This window comes from Abramis brama, assembly GCF_963993115.1.
Source record: "Abramis brama genome assembly, chromosome: 25".
NCBI lineage: Eukaryota > Metazoa > Chordata > Actinopteri > Cypriniformes > Leuciscidae > Abramis > Abramis brama.
The window spans coordinates 14,219,762-14,247,530 of record NC_139987.1 but is presented as its reverse complement, the minus strand read 5'-3'; the positions used below and the strand labels follow the sequence as shown (position 1 = coordinate 14,247,530).

The following is a 27,769-nucleotide window of genomic DNA, read 5'->3' as shown; positions in this document are numbered from 1 at the left end:
GCACAGAGTTAGTAAAAGTAAATCGCTAGTTAATACCACTAACAAGGCTCAAAATAGCCTCACACTAACACGGTAGCATAATGAGGGTCCCTACATGCAAACCGAAGCATTGAGAACTTTGTAAGTGTACAGACAGTTTAATAAGAAGATACTTTATAAAGACAGTACATTACGCGTTTACAGACAGGATCCATCTTGGAAAACAGTCTCGACTAATCGAGCCACGAACGCTGTGCTAAGTGAGCTGGTCGATAGGAATTACGCATAGTGAAATCTAACGTAGCACGGCGTTCGTGACTCGATTAGTTGAGACTGTTTTCCAAGATGACGCCTGTCTGTAAACGCGTAATGTACTGTCTGTTAAGTATCTTCTTATTAAACTGTCTGTACACTTACAAAGTTCTCAATGCTTCGGTTTGCATGTAGGGACCCTCATTATGCTACCGTGTTAGTGTGAGGCTATTTTGAGCCTTGTTAGTGGTATTAACTAGCGATTTACTTTTACTTACTCTGTGCCCCATATACTAGTGTTATGAGCTAATCTGTTTTTAAAGATAAAACTCTATACATTCGATTTTCATGAAAACGCATCGCAGGGAACGATCGACTCGGTAACCATGTGTTAATTACCCCTAGGTTCATTTTTCACTGGATTTGTCCTTTAATTTTGATGGAAATTACAAGACAAGCCACTGTGTTACTGTAATAATATGAATAATAGTGATGGAACAGTTTTTTTTTTTGTTGTACTGCCTGGCCTGTGTCTGAACTTGTTCCTCCCTTCTCTCCCTAATGCATAAAAAGCTAGCAGGATTACCTAATAAGCACAAGGGTAGCTGGAACCATTTGTTTATACTTTCTGCGTAATGAGCGAGTGGTTCAGAAAGATCTGAACGAGTCTCAATCCAAACATTCAAATTTAGTATAATTGTTTTAATCGGATGGAATGTATCTGGTCTGACTCAAAGATAAAACATTACAGGAAAAGAATCTAGCAATCTTCTTTTGCGCTAAACGGTACCAAGGCAATGGAAAGGAGATGTTTCCCAAAAGAGTTATTTTGTTTTCTCTAATATTCTTTACATCATGACTCAAAACAACATCAATTTACAAACTTTAAGGAAGGAAATGAGTGCCACCTAATGGCTGATGTGTTCATATCTGCACTGGACAGCTGATTTGAACGTGTTGAGCATGTATTTTGAGACATTGGTGGATAAAGTATCAGACAACAAAAAATGTATAGCTAAACTATAAAGGAAACAAACCACTTTTACTGTAGTACATTCTTGAGACCATCAGCAAAAAGGAAAAGTTTGATATGTTTTATTACTTTTTCATTTAGTACAAAATGCAAGTTTAACTTACTAATGGAAAACAGAGGTGGCAAATAATATTGTATAATAAAATAAACAGTATCTCAAATGCTGGTAAGTAAGAAAATAGACAAGTGATAATACACATCTGACACATCTATATAATATAATGAAATTGTGACTTGATATATCAAAAGAGAGAATAGTAAGGCATGTCTTTAATTAAATTTTTTATGTATACTTCAACATTTTTGAAGTAGAAAAACATTCTAGACTACACTGTTTCTGGCCATAACATCCTCTTCCTGTCAGTCCACATCCGGTCTTTATGACTTCACAGGAAGTAAAAAGGCAGTTTTCCATGGTTCCCCTGAAACAAGCTTACAATCACCATTGTAACAGTATCCTACAAAAACAAAAGCCTTGATCATTTTGATGCCTATAGAATCCTTCGAACAATGGAGTCATGTTTGTCACGGTTTATATCGATGAGGGGAGATCAGATCTATAACTAAGAGAGCGCATGCTTCATTTAAATGGGGATGTGGAAAGAGTCTTTGATCCACTGGTCTCGGGAGTTCTGTGTGGGCTGAGGAAGGGATAACAGCGTCTCCCCACTCTCCCCTTCATTTTCATCTTCATCTTCCTCCTCTTCATCTTCAGAATAGCCATTTTCGGTGTTGAAGGAGCTCTCGCACAAAGAAGAGGAGATGTCCTGGAAAGCTCCTTTGTATTCCTGTATGGACTCATATAGAGACCACAACTGGCACAGCAAGGACATGTCTAACTGTCGAAGACCAACCTGCAAAAGACACAAGAACATATGAGCTATGCGGAATTACCATACATATTGTAATTACATATTTTATTTACCTCTAATGTACAATTTTGACATTAGAGTGGACACATATTTTACATTTTACATTACACATATTTTAATTACCTCTAATGTACAAACAATATATGTTCAAACAGCTGTTATGAGTTTGCATAGTAAAAATGTAACATTTTGTAAGGAGAAGACATGTTTTTACATTGCCGTAACTAATCAAAATAAGCTAAGCGATTTTCAACTTTTTTTTTTTAAGTATTCAAGATTCAACACATTTTTTAAGTCAGTTTAATGCAATATAAGTTGAAATGACTTAAATATCCAAGTTAGTTGTACTTAAAAATGTAAGGCAGCTAATTTTTACAGTGTAATGTTGCTTTCAATAAAACTGTCAATGAAATGTTAATGAAAATGTTAAACTTTTATTAAAATACATTTCAAACTAAAATGACTGTCATACAAAAATATTATTGAATGATTACCATGTTTTTAATTTCTGAATTAAAAGTTGTTTTGTTTTTTTTTAATTTTTTTTTTTTGTGGAGCTCAAGTCAAACATGTCTATAGGTAGGGTAACTGTCCAGAGATTGTAACAAATAATAAATAAATAAAAATTCTTGAAAAAAGCTGACAATCTTTTATTAGCCTATGATTATATATTACTTTCTAATTATGCATTTTTCTTTAGAAAAAATAAATTTCAAAAAGAAAAGAGGGGGGGGGGGGGGGGGGGGGGGGGTTCTTAAATATTCGGACGTTTTAATGAACAAAAAAAAAGTTGTATTCAGGTCAAAAGGAGTAAACCTAAAAAGTTTTACAAAAATGTATTAAACTACAATGAATAGGCTACGATTATAAATGTAGCCTACATTTCTTTTACATTTTCAAAAAACTTAGCACATGTTTTAAACGATACTTTTAAAAGATGTACTTTTAAAATAATCTCTGACATTTGTCTTTGACCCATAAATAGCTGCCAATTTAGCAGATATCCAGTGAAGGTGACACTGGCACATTCAGGCGTTGTCTCGTACCATCTCTTTGCGCAGCACGGCCAGCGCTGCGTCAAGGCTCGCTGGTTTACTGCGGCCAAGACAGTCGCTCACTCTGGACTTGCTGATATCCGCTTGGATGCGTGTCCTCTTGCTGTAGACCTTCTCAATGTCCCTCCACGATCCCCCGCTCGAGTTTAGGATGCCACTCAGTCCTTTGGGTAACGGAGGCAAACCTTCAATGGAACAGACGCTTCCAGCCGGACAATCCGCTGGACTGGACTGAAACCCGTTCATTTCCGATTTCACTGTATTTGCTTTTAAAATAAAATCCTGGTTTGAAACTTTTCTAGGCCTGGTGTTGTTATCTTCCTAATTTATTTTTTAACACCATTAAAAATATGCAATTGAGATTAGCCTAAATGTACAACCTTTCTATAAAAAGACAAGCTAAAGGTGAGCGCATGACCTTAACTGCAACCAACTGTCACGTCTAAAAACTAACTTCCGGAAAATATAAAGAAAAGTCATATGCGATATTCCTCATATGTAACCGCTGGTCTAAACTAAATTATAACTATATAACAGCTCGTTTACACCGTATCTCTTCAGGAGGCATTTGATTTTCCGCTCTTCCTTACTAGCATTTCGTCGTAAAGCAGCGCATTTATTCTACTGCTCGAGATGAAAACAAATCCCTACCCTTGGATATAAGCAAAACTGGTCAGGGAACCCTGTTCGGGAGATCAAGGAGCCCCGCTTTGTTTTCGTTTAACGTTTTCTTTTGTCTTGTGCAGCTAAACCTCGCCCACTGAATCTCTCCGCCCAGTGCGCCGTTTGGCCACAGTGAGGCGCTGTTTCTCAATTCCAGCAGTAATCTCAATAAAACCATGGCTACATCCGAAATCGCATCCTTCCCTATATAGTAAGCAAAAAACAGTTGGCTATCCGGAATACATTCATAAGCCACCTTTCCACTGCACATAGTATGACATTCCTTCACGACCGCTAAAAATGTATGTTCTGCATAGTATGAGTGTCACTGTATACATTTTAAAATAACACTCATACTATACAGAACATATTTTTTTTAGTGGTTATGGAGTAATTACTTGGGCTACTCAAAATAAGTACCTACTCAAGAGAGTATGCAATTTCGGACGCAATCTGATGTCAATCATGTAATTTCTATCCTGTATATTCTTGAGTCTCAATGAATTTTTAAAGACCCCTTTGGTGAAAATCAAGTTTTAAATGTTATATATTTATATGCCTATGTGGTGTTTTTAATATGCTTTAAGACAAACCATGTGCAAATTCTTAAGCCAACACCATTGCTGAGTATTTTCTCTTTAAAACTGCAGTGAACCAAAAAACGCGGTTTGAAATCGCTGTTGTTATCTACGTCACAAATATGTTGTGTAACCAATCACATCAATAATTTAATTTGCATATTCATGATTCCGCCTATACTAAATGAAGCAAGGGTGCAGTTACATTCAAGCTATTTTAAGGCATGGAAAAATGTATGTCATTTTGGTGATCAAAGATGACTTTTTTAGGGATACAATTATTGACAACAGGGGGACTTTAAAGGCTTCATCTGAGCCACAGGGAGGCGCTGTTTCTCAATTTCAGCAGTAATCGTAATTAAACCATTGTAGCATATCATGTTCTTTCTTTCCTTAAGTATTTTCTTGAATCTAAAATACTTTTTTTTAAAGGCTTCATCTGAGCTTTGTGTGGGAAAAATTAATATCTAACGGGCCATTCGAACAGACCGTGTTTTTTTGTTTAAAACGCAAAACAGAATAGAGGAATGGAAAAAAACGTCTGGAGATGTGAAAACTTGAGCACCACGTTTTTAGAGTATTGTGTCAGACACAAGATACATCAAAAACTGATGAAATAGTCGTGCAGTAGAATCAAAAAGGCAATGCCTAGAAACAGCCTTTTTTTTAAGTTGAACTTTATTAACGCTAGCACAATGGTCACTTCTGTCTATTGCTTTACAAAGAAAAATGATAGAAAAGCGCCGTAGTGGAAGGCAAAAACAGGTTTCCCCCATTCCATTGCCTGCATCTCACTTTTTACAAGGCAAAAACGTGTTTTATGTGACTGGCCCCTTAAGGACCTGTCACAGTTTTTTCTTTTGCGTTTGAAAACGGCAAACGCAGGGCAGCGAAAAAAAACAAAACACCTGTATAAGTCATTGAGGCTGCTTTATTTCAGTAAACTGATCACTACATTCCAAAGTCTTCAAGACATTACAATGTTTGCTTCACTGGGAATAACAGTCATTTTTATAATAGTTAATATTCTGAAATAAGACATCCTTAATGACTTGAGACGAAAGCGACCACCGGAGGACGCAGTCTTCGAAATAAGATACAGCTATTATCAAACTTAAGATGCTGCTATTCATTACGATGGCAAAGCTCATAGCACTAAAATGGTGCCACTGTAGTAACATTGTCACAACGGTCAATTCAGTGCTTTTCATAAAGAAATGGGGAAAAAAATCATGAAAAAGAAAAAACGCTTTTGCAGCTAAAGCAATGTATTTCAACACACAACAGTCACATGCTGCTTTGGAACAAACACAACTGAAACATTCCATTGAGTACGTTACTAATATATATATATATATATATATATATATATATATAAAAGTGCTGTTCATATTTCATATTATATGTGTGTGTGCTGTTACAGCCCTGATTGTAGTTCAGTCTTATGAGAGCTGGAGCTCTTTCAAGCTACGCAGGGATTCGGCACAGCCTCGGATGAGATTGCAGAGCTGGATACTGGCCTCCACTGACGCAGAGTGCTGGAGCTCCTGCGTGGCCCATCTGAGTTTGTGTAGCACTGCCTCCTCTGCGCTCGACAAGGCTGCGTGTTGGAGGGTGTTACCCAAGGACCCTGAAGGAGGTGTAGTCTGGACAGGAGGGTTGGCAGGTGGCAGGAAGTTTGCGCTGGCAGGGGGGACAGAAACAGGAGTGGACTGTGTGGTGGGAAGGGGACCTCTCAGTCCAGACGCGGCCCCCTCGCAGTGCTCCGGCCGGGGCTGGCCCGTGATGGAGAGAGGGGGTTCGCTGGAGGAGGCCCCGTTAGATTCAGGGAGAGACTGACTCGCAAGCTGACGCTCTCGTACCTGTGACAAGGCTGCCTGGGCATTCAAAGCTGAAAAGGAAAGTGAACAAGTTAACAGACTGAGATACACAAGAGTCAAGACTGTACATTCATAAACAATTCAAGAGGCTGCATTTAAACGTACCTGGGTTGTCCTTGTCAACATCGGAGTCCAGCTCTTGACAAGCAACACAGTAATATTTCTTCTGCTTATCTTGCAGCAGAATTGTCTGAAAATATATAGGACAATTCATTGCATTCCTTAATTCATACGTAATGTAATCAAAAATAAATAAATATTATTTATTATAATTTCAGTGGTCTAATCAACTTCACCTGAGAATGCTAGTACAATGCTTAGGTTTCACTCCCCCCCCCAAATAAAAATGACATTATCAGCATAATTTCAGTGAAAAGATGAACTGACTTTTAAAATAATTTCTTAAAAAAAAGAAAGAAAAAAAAAAGGTTTATTTCAAGGTTTAAATCAGATTTTTTTTTTTATTGGTATTGGCACATACTGGATATTTAATATTAGATTATCATAACATAACTACGGTGGCCGAGAGAGCTCAACGCGCTGCAACTGAAGAAAACACATGCAAATAGAAAAAACACCCGCAAATTAAGAAAACATCTTCATCAGTTTCACAACACACGTGTGCTCCAAATACTCACAACACAACCAAATACAGAAACGCGCTACAAAAGTTCACAACACAAACAAATACAGCAACGCACTGCAAATAGGACAGAACACAACGGAAATGTTTCCGGGGAACCCAATAAGTGACGGACGGACGGCTGGGACGTGCTTATTGCTTGTGAGCTTTACCTATGCCCTACTCTCTTAAAAGGGCAGACGGCAGAGCCCTTGAATTGGGCACTTTGGAGGGAGCGGGGCACTTGTGTTGATGAAGGGAGCAACGAAAGACAACGTAATTTCCTCATTATTTTCACCTGGGATGTTCCCATGACAACGCAGCGCGTGTCCATCAGCTGAATAGCTGTTCTTACCAGAAATATAGTATTATTGCTGTTAACATAACTGTTGCAAATAAATATACATTTTATACAACAAAGTTTTTAAAATATGCGTTATATCTGTGTGTGAGTGTCTCAACGTTAAAACTTGCCGTCTCATATTTGGACCCTAGCTGCATTCTAACATTTCTTATGAAACTTATTTTAACATAACATGACAAAATGTGTACAATGTAACTGATGTATAGATTAATGTCTTTCCCTCATGTTCTTTTTCTCTATCTTTATTTATTTATTTATTTTAGTCTTCAGCTCATTGTTCTTTTTAGTATTCTTATGACATTGAACATATTGTAAATACATTTTGTATATTGTATACAAAGTTGTATGTCATAAACGTGTCATCTCTGCATGTTTTGCAAAAAAATTAAATAATAATAAAAGTAGACAGCTGTAAGCACGTCCTAGCCGGGTCCGTCACTTATTGGGTTTTCCCCGGAAACATTTCCGTTGTGTTCTGTCCTATTTGCAGCGCGTTTCTGTATTTGTTTGTGTTGTGAACTTTTGCAGCGCGTTTCTGTATTTGGTTGTGTTGTGAGTATTTGGAGCACACGTGTTGTGAAACTGATGAAGATGTTTCCTTAATTTGCAGGTGTTTTTCTATTTGCATGTGTTTTCTTCAGTTGCAGCGCGTTGAGCTCTCTCGGCCACCGTACATAACAGTAATATTATTACAATTTAATGGTTTTCTAATTTAATGTTAAATCAATTGTAGAAAAATAGTGATGTCCATGGATAAATCTTTTATAAATACAGAATATTCCATAAAAAATAAGATTTCATATTGTCTTTAAAGCATCCTTGTTGAAGTATTAATTTCTTTACAATCATACTGTTTATATATGTATGTATATATATATATATATATATATATATATATATATATATATGAAGAGTTCAGATGCAAAAGGGTAGTTGACAAATGGCCAAGAAAAAGTACTTTTTTTGGAAAACATAACTTTTTAAGAAAAAATACATATATTTATGGAGTATGAAAACTGCAGTTTCAGAAAATAGTAGTGGTCACTCATTTTGTCAATGACTTCACATATTTTTTTTATGTTTTCACTCAACAGTACTGTAAATGTGTCCTATGGTGTGACATTTAAAAAGTACTAAGAAATTATATTAAATAACATAAAAAAATACTTGAGACAGAATTGTTCACATTAATAAAACATTATTTTCTTAAAGTGATATTTATTTTACATGAAAATACTAATTAGAATCATTTTCAACATGGATAGATGAACCTGATAAACTTTTCCCTACGAATGTCAATAAAACTTTTTCGCCAACCTTACAAAACTGTTTGAAATTGTACCTATTTAAGAGGAGATATTATTGTAACTCCCCTAATGCCAAACTTGACTCTTTTTTTAAAGATATTTTAAAATAAGTATATTTTTCTGTTGTTTTATGTTTGTCACACCATAGGACAAAACGTCACACTAAAGGACAAAGATAGTCATTGCATAAAAAGAGTCAGAATATATAGTGTTTATTGTAACAATAATAAAGGAGGACATTTGTTTTTTTGTTGAAACTTTATATTTTCGTTTTAAAAGCTTCTTAAGGAGGTCTTGTCCTATGGTGTGACATCTGTGTCCTATGGTGTGACAGGCCAAAGTGTCACACCAAAGGACATTTCCTGTGACATTTTCTGTCACACCAAAGGACATTTGAGCTTTTGTGGCAGTTAATAACCATGCTAATACTAGCTGAACAGTTATTAGCAATTGGCATGATACATTTGCATAATATTACATAGTCCTGCTGTTAAAAATACAAATTTTAATTAAAAAAATAAATTTAGGAGTGTCACACTAAAGGACAAAAAATCTTAACAATTTCAGTGGTCTGAAAACATAGTTAAATATTTGAACAATTCTGAGAGAAATACTTGCCATGTGCACTTCTCATGGGCTTCATAGGGGTCTTCAGTCACATGACCTTGAATGGGGTCTTTCAACTAAATTTAGTTGTCCATGATATTGCCCAACTTAATATCAGGTTATTGCATAACACCAAAGGACATTTTTTTCTGTGACAAACTTTATTAAATTCCTACACTTTTAGAAATGTATGTATAGGAAACGTGATGGCCACTTAGTGAAATAGACACTTGCACAATTATGCCAGGAGTGTTCATTAAGATGTTTAAACATTATTTTATTTATTTATAAAAGTTAATATTTATGAAATAATGTTGTCTACCGTCACACCATAGGACGATTTTGAGATTTGGCTCAAAGTTGTAAAAAAATAAAAATTAACTCAGGTATTTAAACAACAAATTCATGTAAAACAAGAAAATGTTTAACCATTTATAGTATTCTAAATGATGAAAATGTGAAATAAATTATTTTTTATCTTCTGTGACGGTGAAAAAGCCACGTCACGTCAACTACCCAAAAGCCTCTAAGTGCCATCTGAAATTTTCTTCTTGAATGATCATTTTTATAAAACTTATATATAAGTTGTATATTTAAGTTCAGTAATTTCACTTAAATGGCAATGAAAATTACCTATTAATTGTCATTTAAGTGAAATTTAGCTTTTGCATCTGAACTCTCATATATATATATATATATATATATATATATATATATATATATATATATATATATATACACACACACACACATATACATATATATATATGTATGTATGTATATGTGTTTGTGTGTATATATATATGTGTGTGTGTGTATATATATTATATATACATACACACACACACGTATATAGTGTTTATATATTATGATTATATATATTAACAATAATGACAATAATGTTATGAAGTCACTGATGAGTGAAGGAAAGGTGTTTTACTCTCACCCCACACAGCTCACAGCAATCCCCCAGCATCTTATATCCCTTCAGCAGATAGTCTCCCATCAGCTTGCTGATCTTGTCCTGCCGCTCCCGTCGAGCCTGAATCACCTTCATCTCCGCCTCGGAGGGAGGTTCCCATTCAAAGTCTTCATCTAGATTCATCAAAGCACATGGATTCCTCATGTCTGTACATGTGTGTGTGTGTCATTAATGTACAGATGACAAACAGCCTGTCAGCTAACATCCATATGTCTGGAGATTTCAGACAGTTACACGACTTTAGGTTCGGTTGTCCATAGACTGTATAAAATAAGGTTGTCACTAATAATCATTTATGATAAAGGCATTGTAAAGACCTAGATATTTCGAACAAATTAAAGCTACACACCCATACCGACAGACATTGAAGCGCTAACCTGCTAGCGTGAGATGTTATTTTAGCGCGGCTGCACGTGCACTACTTTAGCACGACGGAAGTAAGTAAAGTTACTGAAGATTATTGAGAGATATAAATAGGGAAGTCAACAACAGAATAAGCAAAATATGACTTTATTCACATTTTACCTGCGTTAAGGGCCATGCTTTCCTCATCAGCCGCCTCACAACACAGATAACGTTTCCTGCTGCTCGAAACATCAGCGGTGAAATGTGTGTGTAAAGTGATGAGAAAACGGACTGACGCCATCTAGCGAGCTGAATGTAGGTCCTGACTCATGCAGATTTGTTCTCACTTTTATTGAATATGATTCTTTTACTGTCTATGAATATGACCACATTGAAAATCTGACATTTTGTTTTCACTAAAACTGGAAATAAAGAAAGGTTTAGGATTTTGATAGCTTACATAGACACGCATTTTGACAACAGAGAAAAGTTATGATGGAAAGCAAAGAATGATTATCCAATTAAATATTCTGGCATTCATGTTCATTTTTAAACTTTAATATCATTTTTGAATTATTAGAGAATTTTTAAAAATGTAGCCTAATATATATATAAACCTATACACAATAAATAAATAAAATGTACAATTTGTATTGGCTTTCATTTTGTTGCTAACACTTTACAATAAGGTTCCATTTGTTAACATTATTAACAACATGAACAAAAAAAAGTACTTCTAAAGATTTAAGTTGTATCTGTTAATATTATTTCATGAACCTGAGCTGACACGAAATCACAATGAGCAGTTGTATTTTTTAAATGAATATTAACAAAGATTAATAAATACTGTAACAAATGTTACGTGCTCATTGTTACAATATCTATATAGAACATAAACATCATTTCACTTTTATTCTAAGAGTGTAATGTTAACTAATTGAACATTATTGTAAAGTTTAAACTTTTTTTATTATAATCTTTCTTATTATCTTACTATCATTATTGAATCTGGTGTGTCAGCAGCTAATAAAGACATTTTGAATTTCAAACAACATGAACACAGAATTACAATGTGAATAGTTGCATTTACACATCAGACACACAAAGCGTTTTATGATGTCATCAGACCAACACTCAACTGTTCTAATAATAGTCTCTCAGCTGAGTGCCACTGGCTGGTTTGGGTTTTGCTCGTGCAATCCCAGCAGGGTCCCCTACGGTCTCCTCTCCAAGGACACTGTCCTCTCGCCAGTTTCCACGCCACAGTGTGCTGAGCCAGCGCAAAGTGCTCTCATCCCAGTTTTCTGGAAGCTGCAGCATGAGATACCCTGCTGATATGATGCTGGCTGCTGCTGTTCGCACATGGCTAATGTGCAGAGTTACGGTCACAAATGTATCTACAGCTTGAGAAAGAGAGAGAGGGCAATAGACTTGACCATGGAAAAATATGCAAGATGCAAAAACAGAAATTAAATGCTTTACATGTCCGATCGTTTTTATACAACTAGGCCTCTAGAGTGCAGGAATGATGTATTTTTGTAGGCAAAAACCTGGACAAGAGTTAGGATTTTAGCACTTTCTGTCAAAAGTCAATGGGGTTTTTGAATGGGTTTTTGCTTAAATGCCTGAAATAAGGTCAAGATACTTTCGCATTTTATTCTACAACATAAAATATATCATGATGAACAAAACGTATGAGAATCATAAACCTTTGGTGGTCGCAGAGCTTATTTCTGCAATAATCCAGAAGCCAATGGAAAAATCCTATTGGGTCTTTAGTTGAGGGAACCAGGGTGATGCTAACTTCTACAAAAATCACTGCGACAACATGTCTGTGAGGCTTCAGAAGGTCTATTTTTATGTTTATGCATGTACAAATACATACCTGCACTCGCTGGGATGGTCAAGAGAATTCCCAGAGAAATTAAACAGGGGTACGTAAACATTCCTCCCAGATTTACCAGCACATTGAAAACTTAGGAGAAAACAGGACAAAAAATAGTTAAAAGTTATATGTCAAATACAAAATCTGACCTATTTTGTTTTGAATATTTAATAATATTATTAATAATATCAACAATAAATGATGAAATTATAACAGCTTTAATTATTAATAATTAATAATAACAATAATATCATTTAAAATATCATTAAATACAATCAAATGTAACACATAAGTCATTTTAATTGTCTAACTTCAGAATTTTCTAACTTCAGAATTTATAAACATTAAATGTGTGCAATCATTATTACATAATGGATAGTGGAAAATAAAAGCATAAGTTACCAAGCAGTAGAGAAGCCATGACACAGAGTTTATCCCAGGGGATGTGCTGAGAGGAAGGCCAGTATTCCACATGTGTAAAATAAAGCAATACACACACCCAGGAGTGGAGGACGAAACTACACAGACCCACGCAGGATAATAACACACTGGCAGGGCCTGGATGGATATTCCCTACACGCTTTCTGAAAAGCACCTGAGACATGAAGCCATCAGTTGTTAAAGTAAAACTGCAGAAAAAAAACAAACATTTAGGTTTAGATAAAAGGTTTAGATTTCTTAACCTCACACAGTCTTCTAGAGTTTTGTTGTGATTAGTAATTTTAAAGGAGTAGTTCACTTTCAGATACAATTTCCTGATAATTTACTCACCCCCATGTCATCCAAGATGTCCATGTCTTTCTTTCTTCAGTTGAAAAGAAATTAAGGTTTTTGAGGAAAACATTCCAGGATTTTTCTCCATATAATGGACTTCAATGGCAACCAACAGTTTGAAGGTCCAAATGTCAGTCTCAATGCAGCTTCAAAGGCTCGACACGATCCCAGCCGAGAAATAAGGGTCTTATCTAGCGAAACGATCTGTCATTTTCTAAAAATAAAATAAAAATTATATACTTTTTAACCACAAATGCCCATCTTGTACTACTTCTGAGATGCGCCACGCATTATGTCATCACGTTGGAAAGGTCATGCGTGACGTAGTCGGAAGTACCGACCAAGTGTTTGCAAGTTTGAAATAGTAGGACCGTTCATGTTGAATGACACATATTTTTATGTATTTGTGTCAGTTTATTGTTTAAAATAGTCCTTATGTGTGCATATCCTGGATGTTTAACAATGTCACGCATGACCTTTCCAACGTGATGACGTAATGCGTGGCGCATCTCAGAGATGGTACAAGACCGTTTATTTTTAGAAAATGGCCGATCGTTTCATTAGCCTTATTTCTCGGCTGGGATCGTGTCGAGCCTTTGAATCTGCATTGAGACTGACATTTGGACCTTCAAACCAGTGGTTGCCATTGAAGTCCATTATATGGAGAAAAATCCTGGAATGTTTTCCTCAAAAACCTTCATTTCTTTTCGACTGAAGAAAGAAAGACATGGACATCTTGGATGACATGGGGGTGAGTAAATTATCAGGAAATTTTTATTTGAAAGTGAACTAATTCTTTAAGAACGTATAATTGTTTCGGTTGTGAATGACTTGTTAACAAATGGGCTAAATAAATGATTCAATGACTCGTTCATAACACAAAATTTGTCGCCACCTACTGACACAACTGTATAGTAACAGTGAATAATGTCTGAATAACTGAATAATGTCACATGGTCAGTCACTGAACGAAAGTGAACGATTCTTAAAGAATCTTTCTGATGAACAAATCTTTTTCGGATTCAAAAGAGTCACATGGGATGAATTAAAATCCCCACCACTAGTGCTAACCTTGAATAAAGCAGAAGTTGAAGCTGAGCCAACTCCCAATGCCACTCCTGTGATTGAGTCGCTGTGAAAACCGTCCCCATAGACCAACATAACAATGCCAGTGATGGACAGGACGGCAGCTACTACCTAAATAGAAATTAAAATAAATAAATATTTGTGATTGCCTCAATGAATTGCCTTTCACACACACACACACACTCACACACACACACACACACACACACACGCTATCCTGTTTGATTGCTCACCCTGACACCCATGAAGCGGTCCTTGAGTCCGATCCATGAAAGGAGGAAAGTAAAAGCTTGGCTGCAGCAGAGAACGGCACTTACGTCCACTTTGGATATGCGGCAAAGCGCCAATAAGTACAAATAACCAGATAAACTCCATAGCACAGAGAATGGAGCTGCTCCTTTCAGAACAATCCTTACGGTCAGTTCTTCACCCAGGAACTGACTACATTTTCTGTATGTCAAAAGAGAATAGAAAGATAGGCCTATAAGGCTAGCAGCACGTCACATCAAAATGATCGCACAACAATCACTTATTCTTTCAGTAGTGAAATAGGGTAGACTGGGGCAAATAGTCACAAGAGCTTTATCTCAGTCATTAATCCAAAACTCCAATAATACAACAAAGCAATAAGCCCCAAGAAGCCGTGGTTTACAGTGAATTTAAAGGCCGTTGTTATAGGCACGACGTGGCTTCACGGGGCCTATTGCTTTTATAAAAAGGTTAATCCATAAAAATACTTATTTTAATATTTATTTTGGTGTATGTTTGTAGAGTAATTTACAACACAGCTCAACCAATCAGAATCAAGGACTGGAATTATCAGTTTTAAAAATAATGTGTTTTCTCTAGCAGAGGGTTTGTAAAACTTAATTCAAAAATTAGGGTTAGGGTTAGAAGTAAATGATCCAAAATGTAAACAATGTACAAAATGTATTACTTTAAATTTGCATGGGTCAAAACAATGTCTCATTATTGGGGCATGTTGTCATAAAAGGTCAGTAAGTCTGAAAAGAACTTTGAGAAATATTAATTGGAGTAAAATCTTGCCCCTGTCCCCCTGTCAATTAATTCACAGAATGATTTATTTGCATGTGAATTTTCTGCAACAAAAACCAATATCCACAATTTTTTCACTATTAAAGATGAATGTATGCAGTTTTATTAATAGAACGACCTAAGTGTAAAAATACAGCTTAGTCAGGACTCTGTGCATGCACAGTACAATTTATAATAAAGCTTTAACCTATCCCCAAATGATAACGCTGAAGGTTTTGCTGTTATACCAACAACTGCCAGCCAGTTTCAGTGATGACTTTGCACTCATTATGGGTTGTTGACCAGGCATAGATTCATTAATAAAGTGGCAATTTGTTTAGCTGTACTAGAAGCTGGGAGGATTAGGGACTGAAAGCAGCTTGCACTAAACAGCTTTCAAAACATTAAGTCAAAATAAGAATGATATACAGTACAATAATGTTTATTTTACTTGATTTAATTGCTTCAGCACTCTAGCAAATTAATACTGCCACACATCCTAACATGAGCAAGTCATGAAGATCATTTAAAACAATCCAGAGTTCATTTGAAATGTTTTCTTCTGACCTGAACTCTGTGGTTGGCAACTGCTTCTGTTTCTCCGTGAGAAGATGACACAGATAGTAGAAGGGAAAAAAGAGAATGTTCCAGATGCTACAGAACCAAATGATAAAGAAAGGGGTGGGATGTTTTATCAGAGTTTCTTTAGCACTGTGAGTACCCCAGGCCCAGGAAACAGCCACACAAGCCCCTAAAATGAGGCCACAGGTCACCCTCCGTACAGCTCGGAATGGCCATCGAGTGCAGCAACGTTTAGATGGTCTTTCTTCATCAGATTCATCCTCAACTAAGTTCTGTTCCTGGGGATCCTTCTCACTTGCTAAGAAAAACAAAGTCATTCAGAGAATTACAATTGTCACCTTTCCCTACTTCTACATTTGATAGATTTCCATACACACTTAAAAATATAGGTTCCAAAAAAGAGTGATGCCATAGAATTAATAACCATTCATTTGGAAATAAAAACAAAATGGAATTAACCATTTTTGGTTCCCCATAGAACCTTTCAGTGAACAGTTCTTAGTGTGAAAAACATTTCCTTGATATTAAAGGGATAGTTCGCCCAAAAATGATATTTAAGCCATGATTTACTCACCCTCAAGCCGTTCGAGATGCATATGTCAATCTTTTTTCAGACGAACACATTTTCAGTTATTTTAGAAAATGTCTTAGATCTTTCAGTGGTTATAATGTGAAGCATCCTTCACAAAAATAATCCATCCGGCTCCAGGGGGATAAACGAAGGCCTTCTGAGGGTAATCCGTGCAGTTTTGTCGTAAAAATATACATATTTAAAACTTTATAAACGAAAATAACTGGCTTCCGGTGGCGGTCGGCGCGCGTTCATGGAGATGAATGACGTCGTGACGTAGAGCGAACGTAGAGTTTTGTTTTGCTCTGCTCTCTGGCTGCGCTGTCACGCTCGTTCTACGTCACGACGCTTCCTGCGCTACGTCATACGTCATACGCCAGCATCCATCTCTGTGAACGCGCACCGACCGCCACCGGAAGCCAGTTATTTTCGTTTATAAAGTTTTAAATATGTATATTTTTACGACAAAACTGCACGGATTACCCTCAGAAGGCCTTCGTTTATCCCCCATTAGCTGGATGGATTATTTTTGTGAAGGATGCATGCACATTTTGCGACGTGAATCAGCTGGACCCCATTGCTTCACATTATAACCACTGAAAGATCTAAGACATTTTCTAAAATAACTGAAAATGTGTTCGTCTGAAAAAAGATTGACATATGCATCTCGAACGGCTTGAGGGTGAGTAAATCATGGCTTAAATATCATTTTTGGGCGAACTATCCCTTTAAGATAAAATCTCCCACAAAAAAAATAAACACTTTCGCTATAAAGATCCTTTTGTGCAATGGAAGTCAGGAGTTATTAAACAATAAAGCACACTAGACAGGACTAGCAAACTTCATCCATCTTGTTTACTCCTTCACTATCGTTCTCACACACATTACCTCAGAACTCAACACTTCAAAATAGTAGTTACAATATAATTAACTTCAGAAAGGTTCCATGGATGAGAAAGGTTCCTTATGGACCTTTATGTTTTAGATTGTCCCGATTACTAAATAATATCAAAACTCCAGTAAACTACGGCAGAGCTAAAAAAAAAACATTACCTGTTGTAGGCAGGTGAAGTGTGATGGGTAGGGGTCCGGAGGAAGGAGATATCTTGGCTGTGAGTTTGTTCATTGTTTGTTGTGCTCTCCTAAAAAAAACCTAACCCTTAGGTCAGGGTTCTGAGCCCTTCTCTATGAGCTCGGGCTCTCATGCCAGTAATATGCTTTAAGTAAACCCACATGCTAAGTGCAGATTACTACAGATCCACCTGTGATTAAAAATCTAAGGTTTAACAGCTTACAGTCCCACTTGCTAAATGCTGTTAAATCACAGTTAGTGATGATGGGTACTACAAAGAAAACTGTAAAAAGAGTGAGAGAGAAGTTTTGCATTGACAGTTTTAGTATAATAAAATAGATTTATAGATAGATATTGTAAATATTATAGTAGTAAGTCTCTCAGTAACATTACATTGACATCTGAGCTATAATCCAGATCATCATTGGACTATAAAAACACTGATGAGATAATGATGGTTGTAATTATTAAGAGCAAGATTAGGGCAAGACAATTTGGTTATGCCTCTAGTTCTAGGTGCACAATAATGTTTTTCTGTATGTGAAAGTGTATTTTCTGACTTGTCCTATTCATGTGTCATGCCATTAAGAAGAGATTTTCAGATAGTTTTCTGTCACTGAAAACTTTGGGCTCTATTACTGGCCAGAAAAAGGTAGGCTATAGCTTATTTTGGACACAATAACCTTTTGTGACAACATGCCCCAGTAGCTGTGCATTGATCTGACCAACAAATAGTCTGTCTGAAAATCATCGAACAACAGCAGTTTGCTACTTCCCTATTTCATCAGTTGTCAACTTTACAAGGTCTCATTTGTTGAAGCATTAACCATTAACTAATTATGAGCAATAAACAGCATTAATTAACCTTTGTTAATGTTATAGTTAATAAAAATGTTCACATTCATGATAGTTCACAGTGCATTAACTAATGTTATCTTTTGATCTTCAAAATGTATTAGTAAATGTTGAGATATATTGATAAATGAAGTATTGTTTATTGAAACCCTTTAAACTATATTCACACGTTTACCATTTAGTGTTTTATAATTTATACCAATCCATATAAACACAAATGTCAATGAAGGTTTTGGGGGTATTCTATTTAATTGAATGACTCAAGAGTCAAAAATTCCACACATGACAAAACAAACATTACACAAAGTCACATGAGCTGCTTTGATTTAAATGTACTGGTTTAAATGACTAGACTCTAGGCAAGACAAGTTAACACAAGCATACATGGACAGTGATCAAACTCCATACATTTGGAAATTCCTCACTCAGACACACTTTGTAACCTATGGGCTAATGTATAGGAAATATGATGACCATCAGGGAGCACTTTCACCAAGAAGAGGTTATTCCTGGACCGAGTACCTCAAGGCAACCATTCACCCCACACATTTGTCTTCAAGTTGGATTTATGCCTTAAACTGTCATTTTATTGCCATCAGTATGACCTAGCGACTTTGCTAAGTGATATTGATGTGCTTGCTTTGTTGTGAGATACTCCTTTCATTGTCTGAGATGCCTTCTTTGCTTAATGGGGAGACATGTGACTTTTTCCTGTGCTGTCTCGCTGTGAGGGAATGTACTCGTGGGTAACGTCTGTCCTGTGGAATCTTCCACGGGCATTCAGTCTGTTATAATCAGAGAGGGAGACAAAGAAATCGGGTGAGATACTTCACGGCAAAAAACACTGGTAGACCACGTTTGGCCATGGCAAGAATGAAGAGAAAAGAGGGTGCTTGTTTACCTTTGGGTTTGGGGTGCATCAGGGTCAGAGGCAGCTCTACTGTCACATCACTGTAAGGAGAAAACAAAAGGTTAGATAACGGCCATTTCTGATTTCCCATAATGCATTTAAATTGTTTTCTAATTTTTGACCTACCTTGCTGTCAGTCCTCCCAGCAGACTGCAAAAAGAAAGCAGAAACAGATAAGTATAAATTATATCATTTTAGTTATTGTTACAATAATAATAATTATTGTGTGTGTGTATTATTATAATTATTATTATTGAAACAATAATTTTTTTATTATTGTGAGTTTAGCATAAACTGGAGAGATATCTCAAAGAAAGCAATCCTTACCCTCCACCTGATACCATGAGGTTAACTTTGATCTTGTAGGACACCAGAATTCCCAAAACTTCCTTATCCATTCCTGCCCTTATTCTGAAGAAAGGACGGAAAAGTAAATGAATAATTAGCAGAGTTCCCAGTATAGTATCATAGCGAATGTGCTGTATTAGGAGTAGTTCATTACAGCCCAGAAATATTTTATATTTTATAACTGGATTATGCGTAAGTTTACTCATTTCTATCGGGCGTTCTGTAAAACTCTGTTTGAAGATTAAACAAACACTCACATAGTGGTTGAGGCCAAATTGGTGTCTTCATCTTTAAGCCTGCCGTCCAGTGCCAGGCCACGCTTCTCCTTGTTTTCTGACAGCAAAGGAGTGATCGCGAGGGATTTTTCAAAATTTGCACTCCCTTCTATAGTTTCCCTGCAGAAAAAAATTGAATCATATAGGTTAGATAACTTACAACTGATCATTGAAGAGAGCTTCGCTATGGCTGACATACATGCATATCACAGTCAAAGAAAATGACACTCACCCAAACTCTTCATTCAGCACATTCTTGGTGTATTTGTCGGCTGAGTAGAGAACGACGTCTGTGGTTTGGTCAACTATGAGAGTAATGGATACAACATCAGTTCATTCCAATATACTGCTATATTTATTATACCCCCCGATGGAATGCTTGACTATATATATGTGATTGATTTAAGTTTTAAATATATATATATAAATATATAACTTAAATCAATCATCCTAAAATAACTTAAATCAATATTTGATGTCCATTTATTGATTTATTTGGAAGTAGTCATGTAATACGATAATATACAGTCAACTGGTGATTATAGCAAAAGAAGTATGGTACGATAAGCCTGTCAGGGGTTATACTTTGTAATATCGACAGGATTACTCTACATTACCTGTTACACATACAACTTGTGAATCACTTGAAATTGCTTTTGATCAGTCTCACCTGTAATCTTAATTTTTTTCACAACTTTGTTTGTCTCGTTCTTGACCTTAATGTTGATGGGGATGGGATCACCATGGTAGTAGATCTGTCATCAATGGGGAAAAAAAACATGAATTTCTTCTTGATTTGGTAAATATCAAAGCATACAGTGCATCATAGTTTACACACATCCTTGGTCAGAGAAGCTTCCAGATGAACAGGCTTGTCAGACATCATAAAGCTCTTGCAGATCTCAGATTTCTGTCCAGATCCTGTGTTATCAGGAGCGAACTGGATTTTACGAATGATAAGGCGGCAAGTGTCCCTGGGAGAGACGACAGAAAAAAAATATTTGTAAAAATTGTTAACAGGGGTAAAATGTGCGAAAGAACCTATAACACACTCACTTCTTTTCGATTTTCTCATCGGGGTCATCAGCTGATTTGGCCACGTAGGCCTTGACCTCAAAGTCAACACCGCAAGCCTGCAAAAACAGAGCCATGAGCGAGTCCATTCAGCGCATTTCCATTTGAAGATAATATATTGAATTCGCTCTCATTTCATTTCACCTTTCCACTGTCATCTGGGCCAGGCTGAAGCGTAACAGAGCAGGGGAGGTTGGTAGGGATCTGAAAGAAAAAGACAGTTCATTTTAATTTGTCACATCAGTTATATGAGGAAATGTTCTGTGACAAATGGTGTACAAATGACATTTTTTATTTATAAGGAATGTGTAAATCATTGTCTGTATTATTTTGCTGAGTTTTCACAGTGTAAATGAATTATTCTGTTGTTGGTGCTGGCTGATGACTTACATTAAAAGTGAAGGGATGGCCCTGCTCTCCAGCTTTCTTTAGGAGAGTGTTGTGCATCTCTGTCAGGGTGGGTTTGTGTCCTGCATCAGGATATAGCTGTATGTGCTGAATCCAGATGTCTTTTCTGAAGGAAAGCCCAATCACATCCAGGTCTTCACGACCATAACGGAAAGCGCAGGCCAGCTGAATCCAAACTGCATGAAGCATCATTAAGCATAGTTTTTTATTTGTTCTATTGTCTTAAATTCATTTTCATCCTTTTTTTAGAAAAAAATAACATAATCATATGTATGAATGATTAAATGAATGATTAAATTATTTTTTTTATTTACATTTATTATCTATGCTTTTTATATAATATTTTTATTTATTAATATATATATATATATATATATATATATATATATATATATATATATATATATATATTATTTTTTTTTAATTTATTTTTTTTTAATAAAAAAAACTCAATGACAATACCTTTTCTGTCCCCAAGGTCTGCAGGGTCGATTTTCACTACACCCTCTGTTTAGAATAAGAAACAATTCATATTTAGTTGTTGGATATTACCTGTTGTCTGTGTTTCAAAAATAAATGCAAGCAGTTTCTTACCAACAGTGTCAACTGAGTCAATATGGTCAACATAGTCTCTCTTCCCCAGGTAGAGAGTGAGCTAAAACATAAACAGTGCATTACACTAATTTATTTCCATGTAATGAAATATGAAAATTCAAGCATGAATCTGTAACAATAAATTGAGGAATTCAATTCAGAATCAATTGAAAAATCTTCAGTTAAGTTCAGTCGTACCTGGCCATTTCCACTGGTCTTTTTGTAAACTCTGAAAACACAAAAAAGAAAAATGTGAATAAGGAACAGTAAGATACATGGTTGATGGTGTAGTAAACACTGATAAAACAAGATGAAATTAGTAAGTGTTACAAAAATGTAACTCTGTAATGCCTGACTATATATATACATTGCAGATGGTGTCAAAGAGGAGTGAGCAGGGATTGTCCTATTAAGTCTATACCTCAGGTATTAACCTCAGCAACCTCTCTACCTCAGCAGCAATATATTTGAGTTTGCAGGTTTGACCTTTTTGCCCTAAGCGTTCATCACGTTGTTAAAGCTTAGTATTTTAAGACACTTTAAGGCCAAGGCCTGAATTACCCTTTGCTAGTAATCCAGGCTTCATGAATGGAGGCAGCTTGTTTACTCCAAAGAGGATGCCTGGTAATTGTTTGTGACTGCCGGCTTATGACACGTTCATGCTGGACTCAAATCAATGTTCCAAATTGATGAGATCTATTCTAAACGTTAAATAACTCCTCATTGTGTTATGTAAAGTAATAGTTTTTGTGATGCTTCTACTGTCATTTTTGCTGGCCTGTTCTGTCCTATCCTATCCTATCCTACTTAGACATGACATATAAAGTGGTTTGTTAATTTTTGATTTCTCAAATTATAAAAAAAATAATATATATATATATATATATATATATATATATATATATATTTTTTTTTTTTTTTGTTGTTGTTGTTGTTGTGATTTGCACTTTTGATTGAGCCTTTGTCATTTCTTAGACATAACCCGATGGGCCAATATTTAATAAGTACATAAAATTGGAAAGTGACAAAAAAAGCATGCAATATTAATAGAAAATGTAAAAAGAATATAAAAATGAGTTACTCCAAACTAAGCACTTGGTAAATACTATGGTGAAAAGTATGATCCAGCAATGTTAGAGTTCAGCAGGTATTTGCATAAAAATAATTCACTTCGGCTTTCTCCAAATCTTTAATAAATTGTTTTGGTATTGAAAAGCACAACAAGTGTAATGCTAAATAAAACAGTAAAAGGTATTTAGAACTTTTTTTTGTTTGTGAGCAGTGTGACAATTCTCAAAGGTGAAAGCAAAAAGGAAAGAATACTTACTTGTCTGCCATTGTGCAAAGATTTTCCTGAAATAAATTAAATAGAAAAGTGAATTTTATGAAGAGTGTTTTTTTTTTTGTCTTTTTAAACAAATGGCTCTCACTGAATGAGTGTTTATGTGTGTATGTCTCCCCACTCTTTATTGCAAGACATGATGTGTGTTTGTGGATTCATAGTCTTATTTTTCTCTCAAACAAATCTTGGCACACAGATAAGCCTAGCTGTACGGCATTGCTCATCCAGTGAACTCAGATACTTTGATGTAACCCTCTCTAAATATGCAAACGTATGGGCTTTAAGCTTATTTCTAAATGCAAATTGCATGGACAGGATATATATTTGACTAAAACTAACATGAAGATAAATCATACAGGTTGTGAGCACAGGTGAGCACCTTGTATAGGCCTACGTTTCAAATAAAAATGATCAAAATAAAAAAGAGCTACTAAGAGACTGTCAAAGACTGTGCATATACTATAATGGTCTTTATAAATGCAAAAGAACCATGTGGAGACCTTTTAGATTTTTTGCACAAATCGAATGCGTCTAATGTCTCTCAGCTGTAAAGCTCCAATGCACATCATGAGGTTCTTAATGCTCGTCATTGTCCAATATCAATTTAGCTGATTGAGTGACTCGTCACAGGAAGACAGTCCGAATGCAATCAAATATTGGTTGTACACATAGGCTAAATTAATATTCACAATAAGGCTCTGCTGATAATCTAAAGAGGGCTAAATGAACTCAAAGAAGTAAATTTAATACTGTAATAAAGACAATAATGTCCTGCAATTGTTGGATGATAGGAAGAATTGTTACCAGAATACCTGTTACTGAACATTTTGATGTAAAGTCATTGAGTTCTTACCTGTTGATTGTTAGGGCGATCTGCTCCCTCTCTCTGGTAATCCGCAGCCTGTCTGGTGTAGTCAGAGAGTGCAGATGAGAGTCAGAGGCGCAGGGTTTTATACTCGGACCTTTGCTCTGATGGCTTGTGCTCCTCTGATTTAGATGCCGTTGTCTTTCTGTCAATCCAATTAAACACTTAAAATGCTATTTAGGGCTACGCAATGTTTATAAATAGAAATAAAAATGGGGAATTACAACAAAGAAATACTGGAAGCTTGCAATGGTTTAGTCTAAAATGTATGAAGTTTGTGGAAATGAAAACAAGAGAAGATAATTATGAAAACAAGAGAATTATGACTGAGTACTGTGACTGGATTGGGACAAGGTTATGCATCTCAATTAGTCAGATTTACAATTGACTTGAAGCAATAAATAGTTTTTTGTTTTTACTTTGTTTTTTATTTGTTTGTTTTTTTGTTTTTTTACTCTGCTTTACTCACCTTTCAAATGCTAAACAATAAAAACAAGGCAAAAAAATAAATAAAAATGGACAATTTAGCATGAGGACAGAGCCAATAAAATATGGTCTAACCAGAGGTGAATGTAAGATTGTACAGTAGCATCTAAATAAATTATGGTAATGTATGAATTTTATAATATAATATAATATAATATAATATAATATAATATAATATAATATAATATAATATAATATAATATAATATAATATAATATAATATAATATAATATAATATAATATAATATAATATAATATAATATTCATGTCAGGACCTCCTGTGAGTATTTTAGATGCCCAGTAATACGATTTGGTAGACAAAACAAGGTGGAAGGCCTAAATATAGACCATTCACCCTGTACCTTAATATAGAACTGCACATATTTTCGTACACAATTTTAGATAGAAAACAGTGTATATATATTGTAGGATAATCATTTATTTGTACTTTTTCAACTTGCCTAAAAGGAAAAGGACACAACATGAATGTTGGCTGCTTCATCATCATCATCATCATCATAATTCCTTGAAAAATCAAGGAAACCCCAAAAGAAATAGTATAGGGATAAAACAATAGTCTTGTTGCTCCAGATGGCCAACAGGCTTGGGAACCCAGTGACCGCATGGGCACATAAGCCTTTCCTGGTAACACTTTACAATAAGGTTCCTTTATTAAACATTAGTAAATGTATTAACTAACATGAACTAACAATGAGCAATACATTATACTGTTTTTGTTAATCTTTGTTAATGTTAGTTAATGAAAATAAAGCTGTTCATTGTTTGTTCATGTTAGTTCACAGTGCATTACCTAATGTTAACAAAATTTTAATAAAGTATTAGTAAATGTTGAAATTAACATTAACAAAGATGAACAAATGCTGTATAAGTGCAGTTCATTATTAGTTAATGTTAACTAATGTAGTTAACTAATGAACCTTATTGTAAAGTGTTACCCCTTTCCTTATATGAAAGCTTTTTGTGTTGAATGATGTTCCTTAAATTGTTTTCTCTATTATATATTTTAATTATATACCTTTAATCTCCACACATTAAAGGTGCTTCCTTGCACAAAAGGTGTATGTAAGCTTATTAAGGAATCCCAACTTGCACAACCCCAGGTAAATCTCTTAATGTCACTGTTCACTGAGATGGCTTTTCCTTCCATCTGTTCCCTCCTATCAGGTACTGGCAGTCCAATGACATCGTGTTTATGAAGAAGCTCTTTACCAATCCCAGGGGTTCAGAAAGAGCAATCAGATGGCACGTGTTTCACCGGTGCAAGAATTGCCACCATAAGGACATTTCTTGAGCGTAATCCACTTATTGCTAAGAATTTACTTAAATAGCTACAGTCGAGTCAAAACATTAAGGTAAGAATCTTTATTTTTAAAACATATTAAACAGCATCAAATTATCAAAGCATTCTTTAATAAAAAGTGTGATAGGTTAATTGATTCACTTAAACCTTTCTTATATTAGGGACATTTTGACTGCAATGATGTAACTAAAGAAAACTGTATGAGCATTACATAATCAACAAGTCAGTAACACCTTAGTCCCTAACTTCTAATATCTAAGGTCCATTTTTAGTTCAAAGTGTGAAGACTTAGGATTTAATCCAAAGGTAATTACAGAAGAGCTCTGGGGCGTCTGTAATTACACTTAAGGGAGGGAGTGGGCAGGGTGGTTGAGAAAGAGGTAAAGCCCAGGTAACAAAGTGTCAAAGACTGTAGTGCACACATAAATAATTACTTATTTCTAAATTAGTGAATAATCACAGAAAATATTCTAGAATTCTTCTGAAAAATAATCAAGTCATTTTTCACGGCTTGTATCCTTCAGAAATAGAATTGTATAATTTTGTTTTATTCTAAACTTATCTGACTTTTCTAACCAGCTACAGACCCTTTTCAAATGTGCTTGAAATAATAGAGCAGATTTGTCTTTGAATTTAATTAACTTTGAGTAATGATCCAAAGCTATGTTAATGGATGACTTAAAATGGATCTACAAATATATACAATGTTGTACACAACCTCACTAGATGGCATCTGGATGATCACTGTTCTATAACAGATATAACACTAACACCATACCAGTCATTTTTCTCAGCTGATTAATGTACAGTTTGGTTCTGGTGCTGTTTACCAACAGTTGGCACAGATTGTTTCAAAGTTTAATCTCTCTTAATCTGTCTACACTCCCACTTTGTCCATAATGGGATTGTGTCGACTGAGCACACATGATGGATTCCCTCTTTATTAGAAAGTGCTCGCAGTTCTCTGTGACAAAACCAATGTCACTCAAATGAAGTAAAGACCTATGAACTCCGGCCTGACCTTTTGTAAATGTCCAAAGATCCCAAAAATCTGGATGGCGCTCAGCACTTTCCTGGCATGTTTTCAGCATGACTTCCATTGTGATTAAGCTTTTTAATCTTTGTTATGGACATTCAGTGAACAAACTGTTCCCTTTCAAGAACATCCACTTTGTATTGCGTAGCTATACGCAGTGGGAAAACTCCTTTTTCTCAAGAATACTGAAGCCATTATTTTAAAATGCAGTGCAGCTGCACAGAGCAGGGCATCTAGCTCGCTCATTGGCTGTGTTGCAGCAACTGCACGAACCTATGGCGAGGCGGCTGAGACGCGCAAACCAGTTGGGTCGTTTCAGAACCCACCAGAATGGGCGTGGCTTATGCCTGTATAAGCGGACCAATTCGCCATAGAATCAGATTTAATCTTCTTCAGCGAACACCTTCTTCGCTGATCTTCGAGCCTTCGCCGTCGACGAGCCCCTGCAGCGGAAAGAGCGACCTCATCAGCGGACGTGGCACCTTCAACTCAACGCCACCTTCCCCTGAATCGCTGTTAACCTGCGGCCTCCCGGCGAAAATAAGCCATATCCTATTTCTAAAAATCTGTGTGTTCACTGCCGCGACACTTTGAGAAAAAGAGCAAATTTCACGCCGTTGTTACAAATGCCGCGCTCTGATTGCACTTTGTGCAGAGCCCCTCTGCATAAAACTGACGGACACAACGAGTGCGCCCCATGCCTGGGACTTGC

General features: G+C 35.8%; 4 protein-coding genes across 5 annotated transcripts in view; all 4 read right to left on the bottom strand.

Moving 5' to 3' along the window:
- Window positions 1–1,311: 1,311 nt before the first annotated feature.
- Window positions 1,312–3,970, bottom strand: fam89b (family with sequence similarity 89 member B). Its single transcript, XM_084104077.1, has 2 exons — window positions 3,183–3,970; window positions 1,312–2,118 (listed from the first exon to the last, which is right to left on the bottom strand). The coding sequence occupies exons 1-2, from the start codon at window positions 3,435–3,437 to the stop codon at window positions 1,849–1,851; spliced, it is 525 nt and encodes a 174-aa protein (XP_083960203.1). The 5' UTR covers window positions 3,438–3,970; the 3' UTR covers window positions 1,312–1,848.
- A 1,373-nt stretch (window positions 3,971–5,343) lies between these two features.
- znrd2 (zinc ribbon domain containing 2) lies at window positions 5,344–10,854 on the bottom strand. Of its 2 annotated transcripts, none has more exons than XM_084104075.1 (4): window positions 10,719–10,854; window positions 10,158–10,306; window positions 6,418–6,502; window positions 5,344–6,323 (listed from the first exon to the last, which is right to left on the bottom strand). In XM_084104075.1, exons 1-4 carry the CDS (start codon window positions 10,837–10,839, stop codon window positions 5,875–5,877), a joined length of 804 nt encoding a protein of 267 aa, XP_083960201.1. In that variant the 5' UTR covers window positions 10,840–10,854; the 3' UTR covers window positions 5,344–5,874. The 2 variants fall into 2 exon arrangements, with proteins under 2 accessions (XP_083960201.1, XP_083960200.1); XM_084104074.1 differs by having other exon boundaries at window positions 10,158–10,339; window positions 10,719–10,820.
- Window positions 10,855–10,870: 16 nt separating this feature from the next.
- On the bottom strand, window positions 10,871–17,649 carry LOC311076147 (solute carrier family 35 member F4). Its single transcript, XM_084104076.1, has 7 exons — window positions 17,525–17,649; window positions 15,886–16,198; window positions 14,517–14,733; window positions 14,269–14,394; window positions 12,826–13,018; window positions 12,424–12,513; window positions 10,871–11,941 (listed from the first exon to the last, which is right to left on the bottom strand). The coding sequence occupies exons 1-7, from the start codon at window positions 17,595–17,597 to the stop codon at window positions 11,682–11,684; spliced, it is 1,272 nt and encodes a 423-aa protein (XP_083960202.1). The 5' UTR covers window positions 17,598–17,649; the 3' UTR covers window positions 10,871–11,681.
- Window positions 17,650–18,622: 973 nt separating this feature from the next.
- arr3a (arrestin 3a, retinal (X-arrestin)) overlaps window positions 18,623–27,769 on the bottom strand; it is a 14,115-nt gene continuing 4,968 nt past the window's right edge. Inside the window, exons 2-17 of the mRNA XM_084104073.1 lie at window positions 24,203–24,359; window positions 23,335–23,360; window positions 22,206–22,236; window positions 22,008–22,068; window positions 21,876–21,920; window positions 21,396–21,589; window positions 21,150–21,209; window positions 20,988–21,064; window positions 20,770–20,905; window positions 20,602–20,686; window positions 20,164–20,236; window positions 19,914–20,051; window positions 19,636–19,719; window positions 19,435–19,458; window positions 19,300–19,349; window positions 18,623–19,183 (exon numbers count right to left, since the gene is read on the bottom strand). Of these exons, the coding sequence (XP_083960199.1) occupies window positions 19,179–19,183; window positions 19,300–19,349; window positions 19,435–19,458; window positions 19,636–19,719; window positions 19,914–20,051; window positions 20,164–20,236; window positions 20,602–20,686; window positions 20,770–20,905; window positions 20,988–21,064; window positions 21,150–21,209; window positions 21,396–21,589; window positions 21,876–21,920; window positions 22,008–22,068; window positions 22,206–22,236; window positions 23,335–23,345 (1,074 nt within the window). The 5' untranslated portion in view covers window positions 23,346–23,360; window positions 24,203–24,359 and the 3' untranslated portion in view covers window positions 18,623–19,178. The remainder of the gene's footprint in view (window positions 19,184–19,299; window positions 19,350–19,434; window positions 19,459–19,635; window positions 19,720–19,913; window positions 20,052–20,163; window positions 20,237–20,601; window positions 20,687–20,769; window positions 20,906–20,987; window positions 21,065–21,149; window positions 21,210–21,395; window positions 21,590–21,875; window positions 21,921–22,007; window positions 22,069–22,205; window positions 22,237–23,334; window positions 23,361–24,202; window positions 24,360–27,769) is intronic.

Coding starts and splice junctions, on each gene's coding strand:
- znrd2 (XM_084104075.1), bottom strand. CDS start 10,839: ATGGCGTCAGTCCGTTTTCTCATCACTTTACACACACATTTCACCGCT. Junction 6,503..10,157: donor ATTGCTGTGAGCTGTGTGGG/GTGAGAGTAAAA, acceptor ATATATTTTCAG/ACAATTCTGCTGCAAGATAA. Junction 6,324..6,417: donor TGTTGACAAGGACAACCCAG/GTACGTTTAAAT, acceptor TTTCCTTTTCAG/CTTTGAATGCCCAGGCAGCC.
- fam89b (XM_084104077.1), bottom strand. CDS start 3,437: ATGAACGGGTTTCAGTCCAGTCCAGCGGATTGTCCGGCTGGAAGCGTC. Junction 2,119..3,182: donor CCGTGCTGCGCAAAGAGATG/GTACGAGACAAC, acceptor TGTCTTTTGCAG/GTTGGTCTTCGACAGTTAGA.
- LOC311076147 (XM_084104076.1), bottom strand. CDS start 17,597: ATGAACAAACTCACAGCCAAGATATCTCCTTCCTCCGGACCCCTACCC. Junction 16,199..17,524: donor ACTTCACCTGCCTACAACAG/GTAATGTTTTTT, acceptor TGTTTTTCTTAG/CAAGTGAGAAGGATCCCCAG. Junction 12,514..12,825: donor CATGGCTTCTCTACTGCTTG/GTAACTTATGCT, acceptor TTTTCTCCTAAG/TTTTCAATGTGCTGGTAAAT.